Here is a 12,190-nt window from a genome sequence, read left to right as displayed (position 1 = left end):
TTCCAGTCAAATGGTGGCACCGTCCTATTTTCTCACCCAAAGTCCCTTTCAGGAAATTACGCATCGGGAATGAGGAGGAATATCTGACAGGCACCGACTTTGGTCCAATATTAACCCCTGTTTTTTTTTTTCGGGAAGGCAGCCACGATAAGGTGGTCAGCAGTGAAAACCTGGCTTTGGCGCAACCCATCCTTAGGGAACTACGAATCAGCAACAACTGGGGAGCTGACCATTCTATTTGTCAGCTCCGATTCGCTGGTTGGGCAGCACTGAGACGTGTGCTTGTTCACAGGATGAGGGTGGGTGATGTGCTGATGAGGTTCGGATTTTGCCGCTGGAGTGAAAGCTTCTATTTGGCATCGTTGCAAAGCACGGATGTGTCTCCGGCTGTGCCTCCGGGTCCGATTGTAACCGGACTGCCGTAAAAAAGGAGGCCCACCCGGGCCGTTGAATCGGAGCATCTTGCGGCTTGGCAAACTTGGCAATCCGCTGATAAGATCAGGAAATTGATGTTACCTTTTGTACTGGTTTCAATGACAGGAAATAGAAATGGCTAGGCGCTTGAATAACCTCCGGCATGCTATACCATGACTTCTGCAACATGGTAGACTTGAGTAACTGAATTAGACCAGCAGCGCCATCTTCGTAGCAGTGGCCTGATGAAAACACGATAAGTTTTGTGCAATTGTTTTCACACGGTAAAACATCATGCGCTGACGAACGTAACAAGGGAGTCGCTATCTGGTGGCTCTATCTCGTCCGCTTGCCTCGTCGCCTGCAGACTTTGTCGGTGGCCAGTGAAAATGGAGGAAGACTAGGAAGTTGCTTATTTATGAAGAGTTTTAGGGTTAAATGAGTCTCTTGGTACTCTGTGTATTACACTTTGTTCGACCGCCACACTTGGATATGGCTCTAACTGTTCTGATTCGCTATCTTGGAAACGCTGTCGCAATCCAATTCTTCCTACAAAACTGTCATCCAATATTAGCAAGAGATCATGTAAGCACGTAGAACACACATGGCATCCAATTTTTATTAAAGTTCATCTACATGTTCATAATCGGATGACAGTCGTGGATGGCTAGATCGACCGATGTACCAGGAAGAGACGTCGCTTACGTCCTTAAGCACCGCCCAGGCCGCGAATCGCAGTGAAATATGTCTTCGCCGCTCTCGCGTCCCAGAAGCCGACACAGATACAGCCACCACCAACACCATATCCACACTCTCTCACAAACCGCCAGAATCGCTAACAGAAAAAGAACCCATTGAGAACCGTATCCACTGGAAAAACCCAAAGATACACAGTCGCTCTTCTTGCTTATCTACACGTGTCTCACCAGAAACCCGGGACTTCTTCATTCCGTGTACGCAAGCCACATGCAAACCGCGCCACAACCTCCGTCGATCGCCGTTCTTCACACGTCTCCTCGGCCGCCAAGCCCCGGGCATCGCCTCCCGTCCCTCCGATCATCTTCACCGATTACGCGGGAGTAAGCATAGCATCGCATGCATCCTGCATTGACCAAATGATAGCATCCATACGAAATCCTAACCCCTTAGCCAGACCTCATTCTAAGTAAATGACACCCATCCGCCCCTTACGTGGTCAGCTCGCCCATCGAAAACCAGCAGAAAAAAGGCGGCTAATTTAGCACTACGGCTGGGCTTGAACGCCTCTCAAACCTCCCAGATACGACCTAACTCACATTTAAATCGGCCTGCCAATCACATACTGCAGACAGAAACAGGCGTCAAAGTCTGACCATCTCCACAGACAGACAGACTACCCACAGCAACAACAAAAACAGCGCCCCCCCTGAGCAACAAAATTTGATAAACATCTGAGTCCATGGTTTCTTTTTCTTCCCGAAGTAAAAAAGGCATAACATAACATAACCACATGCATCGTAGATTATGCAAGCCCGATGCTCAAAGGCACAATGCAGAACTAGCGTACCCCTATCGACTTGCTAATTCGCCATTTCCATCGCGTCCTTCTCAGAAAAATAAGTGTCTAAGACAGCCACCCCCGCACTTTCTTTTCCTTTCCTCCCCCTTTTATACACCCCCCCCCCCCTCGTCGAGTGTCTCTGGGCCTCACCCAAGCCTGACTCGACTACAATTTCTTACCTCCGTGTGAACGGATCTAAGAAAAAAAAGGTCTCGAGGAAATAAAGCAAATACGCCACGCAACTCCAAAAAAACCGCCGTACCTTACGTCTCCCCAAAAACAAAACCTCAGGCGAACCAACAGTAGAAGGATATCCAGGCCAAAAAGCCGAGACACGCTAACGCTCCCATCACCTGGGAATGGCCCTCCCCCGCTGGTGCCGAGAAGAAGAAATTGTATGTGCTCGGCGCGGGCAAAGCAAGGAGCAACCTTTCCGTATTGCCCTCTTCCCCCCCTCGGGCACGTGTGAGGGGCAGAAGGGGGAGGTGATGCTGTGTGCTCTGTGGCAAAGTAACCAAAAGTTCAGAGTCACTGACTGCCAGGAATTTGCGCGAGTTCGACGGGTACAACTGCGCTGCGCTGCTGCTGAGCCCTGTACGACAAACGTCATGCCGCGCGCATCTTCCCGTGTTTTCACAGCAGGCACAATAAACACGGGACATGCATTACCTGCTGATGGATGTTGCTAGATTAGAGATGTAAGGGGACGACGACGGCAACGCCCGCGTCTCGGAGTGATAGGGGTGTAGGAAAAAGCCAAGTCTGCCGACAGCCGTTGGATGTTTGACAGACTCAAATGACTCGGAAATTTTAATATTAGAAAGAACAAGTGTTTTTGAGAATGCGGCATTTCTCAAATTGATTACTCGGTCTGCCAAGTACTGCAAGACAAATGATGACTTACAGGCGAGCAAGCATGAAAACATAACACACAGGAAAGTCGGTGAGCAATAACACGAGCACGGAAGGGGACAGAGAGAGATGGGTGGAAAAACTTCCATTATTGATTGAATGATTACTGCATCTTTGAGAATATATGACAGTCAGAAAGGATAAAATATTTTATCCAACAAAGAACTTTGCATATCAGCAAAAAAAAAGTGAGACGTGCATGGGGTTGTCATTAAACACAATTGCACGCACAATGCCGCCCGCGCCTTGCCCTCTTCTAAGCCCCTGCGTGTAACATTACAACACCTTTATTTATGCGCCATAAACGTTTTTTTCGAGTGTGTGTATGTACTTGTTTTTAAGCGTAGTTGACGTACTCCTGAGGGGTAACGGGCCAGGCGTCAATACCGTCCTGGATAATGACGGACATGCCACCCATCATATGGTTCTGGATGTGGCAATGAAGGAGCCAGGCACCCGGGTTGTCGACCAGGTAGCGAACGGCCATCCACGTAGGCTCGCTGATGGCGTTGGGAGTGGCAAAGGCGTCCCTCCGGGGAGGGTCGACGAAGTTCCAAGCCTGAGGGTTAGCGGCAGCGGCCTCCTCGATGGTGTTCCAGTTGAAGGTACCGTTTCCGGAAGCCAGCAAGAACATCTTGTTGCCGTGCTTATGGATAGGGTGAGGGGGCTGAGGGGGGGCAGCAGCCTGGAAGACCATGTCAACCCAGGTGTTGTTGCGAGTAGAAAGGACAGTCGGGTCGTTCTCGTTGGCCTGGACGTTGAAGAGGACGGGCTGGTCGTTCTCGAAGTCAGCGGGGAGAAGGAGGGTGTTGTTCAGGGCCCAGTAGTAGGAGCCGCCCTCAGTGCGCATCTCAAACTTGTGCAGAGCCTGGGCCTCGCGAGGAATGGTGATAGGCGGGTAGGGCTTGGCGTTGGCCTGGCGGAAAACGCGAACATTCTGGGAGGTGGGCTTTCCGTTGTGAGCGACCCAGGGAGTGGAGGCAACAATCTCGGGCTCAGCCTTGCCCTTCTCGCGCCATTGAAGCTTGGCAACACCGCTGAGCATCTGGGTAGCAATGACACTGGCGGCACGGATCGTGAAGTCACCTTGCTCCTTGTACTTGATGAGAACGGAATAGCGGTCGCCGTTAGACACGGGAATGGCCTCAACCTCTTGGGGGGTGACGTAGGAACCATCCACGGCGTAAACCCACATGCTGTGGTTGTCGACAGAGAACAGGGCAGTGTGCAGGTGGTAAGCGCCGACGAGGTCGAAAGCAACCCACTTCTCAGTATCGCAGTTGCTCTTCTCAACCTTGAAGGTCTCAACGCCACCATCGCTGGGTTGGCATCCCTCGAAAACGCCGGCCGGAACCTTGCTCAGGTCACCCTGGCCACGGGCAATGACGGCAGCGGGAATACAACTATTGAAATGTCAGCGATATTGGTAGGAAATCTTTCACTGTTCGACTCACGCCTTGTCTGTCATGCGAGCACCCTGAACATTGGCCAGAACATCGCGGCGCTCAGGGGTGAGAAGCGCGTCAATCTCTTCGGGAGTGCGGCAAGTAACTTTGCCCTTTCCGTTGAAGAGGAAAGAGTCGTAGCAAGAGAACTGAATGTTGGCAGCGGCAGACTTGTCGTGAACCTCTTCAGAGATCATGTGTCGGTGATCGGCGAGCAGGAGAGGGACAACCTTCTTTTCGGCCTGTTCCATGGCGTGAACCGCGGCACCGTCGCTGGAGATCAAGCTGAAAGGCTTCTGGTGAGAGGCGGACGGGTGGATGGTGATGCCACCAAAGAGACCATCCTCGATGAGACCTTCATAATGAGCGTGGTACCAGTAGGCACCGTATTGTGTAGCCTTCCACTTATATTCGAACGACTTGCCAGGCTGAATGGGACGCTGGGTAAGTCCCGGAACACCATCGGACCAGGGAGTGTTCAACATCTCGATACCTTGATTGTGGTCAGTTAGGGAATGGCAAGACATCAGATAGAATGTAGCTTACCATGGTAGTGAATGGTAACCGGGTAGGGCAGGGCGTTGTTGACCTTGACCACGACATCGTCACCCTCGTTAAGCTCGAGCCTAGGTGCACTAGACTGTCCGTTGACCAGAATCATCTGCCTTGCAAATCCATCAGGGGAGGCCGTTTCCCACGTAAGGTTCAGGTCGAAATTGCGTGACTCGGCGATGGCACCCAGCGCCATAGACAGGGTCGGAAGAATATAGCGTAAAACTGACATTTTGGCAGTTATAAAACGAAAGGAACTGAACGAGTGAATGGATAGGATCGAAGGCTGAGATCCTAGAAGGATAATGTGCTGGTGTTCTTCCAAACAACCTCTCTTGGGCAGGCGAGGACGATCATGATATATAGGTAAGAGAGACACAAGGCCCTCGCCTCCATTGAGTCCGTCGGCAGCACAAGCCAAGGGTGGGCCATTTGCCGTCCAGTGGCGCGGTGCTTCGTACCTAGGAGAAATCCGAGAAGGTCGAGGCCCCCCCCCCCCTCCAGCCGTGACGGGCAGAGCAGGCGTAGAGAGAGAGAGAGGGTGCCAATCCAACCGCCGTCGCTCCAAAGGTCACAGACCCGAGCCGAACGACCAATCATATGGCACGGTTTTAGCTCCTAATCGCGGGATGGATGTATTTTGGGTCAAAGCCATGAACGCATACTCAATCTTAGCCACGTTGTAATCCATCCGGTGCCTTCATGATGCGGCGCATGTTCACTCTAGTTTGCTCCTGTCTTTGCTCCCCAATTTCTTTGGAATTGTGGCAGGTTAGCCAGCTGGCCGAGGGTCCGTGAGTTCCTGCAGATGCAGATGCAGGGCAGCCCGTCGAGCGATTCTGAGAGACATGGTGGAAGCGAGGATGCAGCGGCTGAAGTGGATGATGTCAGCACAATTACAGAAGAACAAACTGTGATCAAAGAGAAAAAGCAACAACAGAGGCAGAAACTATTAGACGCGGTCGCAGGCCAAACACAGATTCGCCTTCGAGAGCCCAGGACATCAGCATCCTGGGCGTCGATCATTTCGATATTGGATCTCACCCCCAAGTACGGAATGTGTGTGTGAGTGAGTCCACAACGGCCACAAAACCCAAAGCTCGGCCAGGGGTACACAGTACCAAACACACAAAGGCGACCAAAGGCATCGGATGCCAAGCAGGGGTTTGAACACACCCAAGATCAGGCGGCGTCCGGCTTGCACTCTGGATGTAGGCCAGTTCGAGATTAGCGCAGGGCCAATGCAGCCCGTTCGGCCGCCATGCCGGTTGCAATTTCAGGAGCCCCGGAAATCGCAATGGTCAGACAAGTGGCTTCCACTGACTAGCTGTCGTTGAAATGATCGGGTGCGCGGACCGCCCTTGTACCGCAGTGGATTATTGCACAAAAGGAGGCTGACAGTAATGCGCAGTGCAGCTCTCCTTTTCGCCTTCGCACCCATCAAAATAGTTCATGCCGAGAAGCTCAGGCGCCACACCATAACGTTCCTCCTGGAATTTACGCTAGCCTTCAAAAGTCCATGCGCTCAGTGTAAAATGCACCGGTGTTCCGCCTTCGCTATTTGCGTCCATAATGTCAAGGCTGGCGACGTTGAAGATTCCTTGATCTTAAAGTGGCCCAGGCGCACAATGCTCGATTCTCACTACCAGAATCACCTTTCTTCCCCCGTAGCGGGCACCGGCTGTAAGCCACAGCCACCCAGATGACTCGCCGGCTCTGCACCGTAACACAGGCTTGCGCCTTTTGTAGATTTTCTAGACATTTTGCATAGGGGTTAAAATATCGCTGATAGGACGCGGGTAGCAAGCGAGGAGTGGTCTTGGTAGAAGCGCCTCGCTCTGTGCCACTAAAAGCACAATTAAAGACAATCTGGGTCTCGACTGCAAGCGACCCAGTTGCCACAAACTTCCCGATATGGTTGTGTAAGGTTTGATGGCCTGATGTTTCCATATATGGAAAACATTTGTTGCCTCTCTAAACTGCCGGCTATGGGGTTTAGGTGCCTTGACGATGAACCTGTCTCCGCGTGCCCAGACCTTGAATTAGTTGCGCAGTGAAGTTCCCACGCAGTACATGGGTTGGGTGGGGTAACATGCTTTGCTCTGACTGCAGGCCTTGTACATGATGCGGCCGGTACCATTCTTCTTCCTGTGAAATCCGGACGAAGCTGTCGTGGCCTCATGTCGGACATGTTGCTCTCGGCAGGGCATACGATCTTGGCTGCACGAGCAGTCCAGTTTCCTTCAGAGCACGCCGTCTAGGTCGGGCTTATCCGATCATGAACAAGCCATCCGTTTCTGGCTGTCTTGAGATGACGCGTTCCATACGCAACAATACGCCAGAGATACTACGAATGTTTGATATCCACGAGGCGTGTCTCTTGTCATATAGTATTCGCAATCTAGGTGCCTGGCAACCTGAGAGTACTTAAGTCGTAGTTACATAGAGCCCTCCAGGCTGTTTGGGTGTCATCGGTTATGGCCGATTTTGTGTAAAGGTTTGGTGTCGAAGATCTTCCAGTCCCAGTCCTGCGACGCTGCCGCACACAAATGTTGCCACCAGATAGTGTGCATTACAGCTCCGCAAATGCTTACAAACGGCCTGAAAGATTCCGACGCCGAAATCACTCGTTTGACGTTCTTGCTGGCTCACACCCGAGACCCCAGTGATGATCTGTGGGCGCGCCCTTTCTCCTCCAGTGAGCTTCTCAGCTACATAACGTCCCCAGTTATCCTTTGACAGCCTCTCGACAAGTGAATATGCTAAGAAGGGGCCTTCACGCTCTGCCTCCAACCAAGTGCAACCAGTGGTCACACGGGATCTGCACAGAATCTCGGGATGTGGCGCGCAAACCAGACCTTCTTCATTTGATGTAGTCACGCTTGGCACCTGACGTTTCCCTTGATTCCCAGAGCAACAGTTTGTGCTCCGACCAAATTCATGGCACAGCCAAGGCTAGAAGGTCAGAGAAGAAGTTGTTCCGTGTCACAAGCCTTGACTAACTTGAAAACGCTGGAGTGAATAAGCGTTGACTGCCTTGGAAAGACCGTGAGTCAAGAGCGGAGCCGTCATCGATTAGCGGAGCAGGTTTTGATGGGTTGAGGAGTTGCCTCTATTCACGCGTCCAGTATATGAGATATCCTCGCTTTGCCATGTTCATTGCCTAGCGTACAGTGGACGACCCTTTGTGGCTGCCAATCCGTGAGCCAAGAACCCACGGTGCCTTTCATAACACGTGCTCCCTGCCACCGAAAGCAAGCACAGCTACATGGAGCGGGCACGAGCTCTCTTGGCAGGTCCATCAGCAATCCTAACATCCTGTCGGAAGGCGTGGTTGGGAATATCGCCTACGAGCATCCGCCCGAATGATCGCCGAGAGTTGCAGGTGAAGATACAGGTTGACTGTTGCTCAAGCGAAGCGCACTGATAGAAGTCGGTCCCTCGGCGGCTAGGGCGTTGGTGTTCTAGCCGCTTTGCAGCTAGCGCCACATGCATGACTAGTGAAGCTGGAATTCCTTCAGACCACGAGCTGAAGTAATCGTTTCGAAAGCATTGCCGTCCATGTATCCGTATGCGTAGGCAGAGCCGATAAGGCTGTATCCTTGCGATGATTCGCGGACCACGAAGGGCACATGGCTGCCAGAGAAGATGACTACCATATCCCCGGGACACATGCCACTTGGTCCGAGCCCAGGAGCTCTTCCATTAGCGCTCTCAAAAATGCAAGCACGATGACCATAAACTTTCCAAACGCGCCGATATGGCCAAGAAGAGGAAGTGACCCAGCCGCTCTCATCATCGCCGTGCGGCGGCTTTGTAACCCCAGTGAGAACTTCATATGCTTGTGGATACCCGTCTTCGGGCTTTGCGCGTTCCACCAAGCCCATATCAGCGATCGGTACCCGCCACAAGTTTTGAATGATTTCCAGCCGTTCTGGATCATCTTTAGAGTTCGAGTAGACGAGATTCTCAAGCTCCAAGAGCCAGCTTCTACAGTCGTCGATATAGGAAGGCGAGTCAACAGTGGATTCTAGGACGCCACCAACATCTTTCACATGACCAACTACGACACCCCACAGACGAATTGCAGGGTCTTCGAAGGTAGCATCAAAGGTTTTGGGTGACCAAACCGTTCCTTTGGATGCGTCATAGTTATTGGAGCCATGATTGAAGCCACCAATGGTGGCTATCATTTTGGAAGTCCAGTCTACCGTCCAACTGGGACCGCCGACAGAAAGCAACGTCGGGCGGCGATAGCAAAGAATATCCGGACCATGATCTTCGATTAAAGCTTTTGTGGTAAAAAACAGCAACCTTTCCAGAGTCATATGGCATGAATAGTCAACGGGTATCTTGGCCTTGTCTCTCTCGGTCAATAGACCAAATAGTCCATAGATTCTGTCTCGAGGGTCAGTTGACTGGATGGCACCACCGGCAGCTGAGAAGAAGACGGTATCAAAAAGCGACGCAAGCTTCCGGGTGCCGTCCTCAGCGGTCTCGCCTTGGGTAAAGTGTGCGATCTTGAAGTATACTTCATTCAATATCTCGTAGACCGGTCGGTATTTTGGATCAGTATTGACGTAGAGTATCATCCACTCAAAGGCACTCCAAGCACCACGAATCTCTTTCCAGTCTTTTGCATGGTCTCCGATGAGGACATAGGCTTGTTTAGCAAGAAGAGCCTCCTGAATAACCCAAACCCGTGTCCACCAAGGGCGTCGGAACAGAGTCTGAATATGAGCGAAATTGAGGCTAGTGCCGGAAAACTCAAGAACGGTTTTGACAAAGGCTTGGCAAACTACAGGACCGTAATCGGGACGGGCTTTCAGATCCTCAAAGGTACTTCCTAGTAGACTGAGCTGATGTAGGGCGTCAACACTGGCGTCATCTTCAGGGCCCAGCCAAATGAGTACTTGAGAGGCGCTACTGTAGATCCTTCCCATGAGCTGGACTTGATGTGCCTTTTCTTCGTCATCGGCTTGGTTGATACACAGCGCGTCGATCCAGAGCTTAGAAACCTGAGGCTTGCTGAATTTCGCGAGCCTTTGGAGAGCGCGAAAGAGGTTCTGCGTGACGCTGACCTCTTGGCCCTCGAGTAAGATGGAGCGAGGTTGGGCAGCATCGCCCCAGACGTAAGAGAGGGCCGTGAACTGCGGATCGTCGTCCAAAGTATCATGGATGATGGAGCATTTGATACGATCAGCCGCTGCGTCATGGAAGTCGATTTCGAGGAGGCGGATATCCCGTCTGGTATTCTGCAGGGGCTGGTAAGTGAAAGCCATCATGAGATGCAGCGTGAAAGCTTCGGCGCTTTGTCTGTTCAATCAGAACAGATACAGCTTTGACACCCCCCCGCCAGCCGCCAGGCTGCATTCACCAGAAGTTGCAGCCTTGCAACCAGCCACTCGGAGCCACGTCAGATCAGACTTGCTGCAGGACCATATCTTTAGCACACTCATCTTCGGGTGCTTGTTAGATGCGATACCCCGTCGAATAAGATAGATGCACAGGCATGGAGTGCAGAAGCGAGTGGCGATGGCGCGACGCAGAAGTCGAGAGAGAGATTTGGCATCAGTACCATCGGATTCCATTGATAGTCTTCCTTCTCTCTACGCCCACATTCTGAGACGTCTTAGATTCTCCTGCAGGCTCCATCAGCCACAATCGCTCCCTTGGCGTCGCCATCAAAGATAGCAGCACCTCACTCCGCATTTTGGGATTCGGCTTGTTCCTTCAACAGTTTCCAGTTTCCGGGGTCTAGCGCGCCTCTATTTTGGAATGCCGCTAACAAGGAGATCGCTGCATCATCCTTCTTCGTAGTGAAATTGGCGATACAGATACTCGATCAACAGCGTAATCTAGCGATGCAAAAGGTGTGGCGCCGTCGATAGCGGCGGGAAATGGGATATTTGCAAAGGGGGGCGATCTATTACTAAAGGGTTTCAGGGAAACAACAGTTGGGGGAAATTGCACACCTATCGCGCTTAACCTGGGCGGGCAATTGAACTAACCCACACCGCCGGTAGGCACGTGCGTCTTCTACTGTTGGTTCCTCCCTTTATTTGGTTATTTGGGGGAACGACGAAGCGTAACTTCCCCTTTTGGGAGACTTCGGGAAAATGTTGCTGAATGATTGGGTTGTTGGGGAAGCCACAGCCAAGATACAGAATGCAATCTCCCGACATGGTTTTCCGTGGATTTGAGTTTGTTAAGCAGTAAATAGTGGCACGTACGTAAGCCACCGTCGACACGCACCTTCTGTTCTAGCCACTTCCAAAGTAGTCGCACTGGCATAGTTTGTTTCAAAAGGGAGACGTCATTTGTTCATCGCTCAAATTACTCGACAATGACGGCTTGGCTTAAGACGATGAGTCTTCAAGGTGGCTGTTCCGCAGCAATTTCAACGTATCTCGTCAAGAGCAGCCATTGGCGACTGTGTTTCTTGATAATTTGGGTCTGTCTCAGTCTGTCCACCGTGCCTCTTACCTGGTCTTTCATGGCGTCGCAGCTTCCCTTAGACAAACATATATTTCGCTATCTCTCATTATAATGCCCTATGATGAAGATGTATACGCGATGGCCGTCATCGTTTTTCCAGGCACTCATCACGAGCAGGCCGGCCCATATACTCTTATCTTGACATACCTAGGTACTGCAACTAAATCTTGCTCATCCTGTCCACAAGTTACTCGAAACTTCCTAAACTCTAAGATAGTAGAACAAGGTCGGGCCTTCTCCTTTCAATGGCGAAGTGTGAATACCAGCAACATGGGTTAGTCATCATGATGTTTTCCAGAACAAACAATGTATTCAATCCTCGTATTATAGGGTCCTAGATTTTGTTTGAGTGTTGTCTGGAAAGGTATTTCTATGCTTATACAATTTAGCCTTCCTCCTTCGCATCTCAGATGCTTTCGATGGAGCAAATTATTTATCTATGTTGTGAATCCATTTCGCCATTTATGCCACGCTTATCTTGCGTGACGCCAACAAAGAAATTGTACATCGCATATATCTGTTAAATATTATGTCATTGATTCTATTGATACCACCATGGAACACCTGGTCAGAGGTGTGAAGAATAAAGTCAAGGATGCAACAGAGGTAGAAGCAACCAGAGGCAAGCCAAAAGTAACAACACTTGCAAAAGCCTCTGCTAAGGAAGTTTTAAGGCCCAATGTTTGCAGTCACGATGTGGATGAACAATAGACCTTTATTACTTGTTAGAACTGCTAGAAAAGCAATCTGCAATACTCTTTAGAAAATTATGTGTTTCTCTGTAAGTCCTCGCCATAACTAATCAACACACACTTGTCCCATGTTGACC

General features: G+C 51.0%; 2 protein-coding genes across 2 annotated transcripts; both read right to left on the bottom strand.

The window, feature by feature from the left end:
• Positions 1–3,203: 3,203 nt before the first annotated feature.
• On the bottom strand, positions 3,204–5,095 carry CTRU02_200879 (laccase; the record flags this gene model as incomplete). Its single annotated transcript, XM_036718893.2, has 3 exons — positions 3,204–4,269; positions 4,321–4,804; positions 4,858–5,095. The coding sequence occupies 3 exons, from the start codon at positions 5,093–5,095 to the stop codon at positions 3,204–3,206; spliced, it is 1,788 nt and encodes a 595-aa protein (XP_036589893.2).
• Positions 5,096–8,360: 3,265 nt separating this feature from the next.
• CTRU02_200878 (heterokaryon incompatibility protein) lies at positions 8,361–10,145 on the bottom strand (the record flags this gene model as incomplete). The annotated part of the gene is made up of 1 exon (XM_036718892.1): positions 8,361–10,145. The coding sequence occupies one exon, from the start codon at positions 10,143–10,145 to the stop codon at positions 8,361–8,363; it is 1,785 nt and encodes a 594-aa protein (XP_036589892.1).
• Between the last annotated feature and the right edge of the window lie 2,045 nt (positions 10,146–12,190).

The sequence above is a fragment of the Colletotrichum truncatum genome (genome assembly GCF_014235925.2).
Source record: "Colletotrichum truncatum strain CMES1059 chromosome Unknown Contig_0001, whole genome shotgun sequence".
Lineage (NCBI taxonomy): Eukaryota > Fungi > Ascomycota > Sordariomycetes > Glomerellales > Glomerellaceae > Colletotrichum > Colletotrichum truncatum.
The sequence above is the reverse complement of the archived record's forward strand: the minus strand, read 5'-3'. Positions and strand labels throughout refer to the sequence as shown.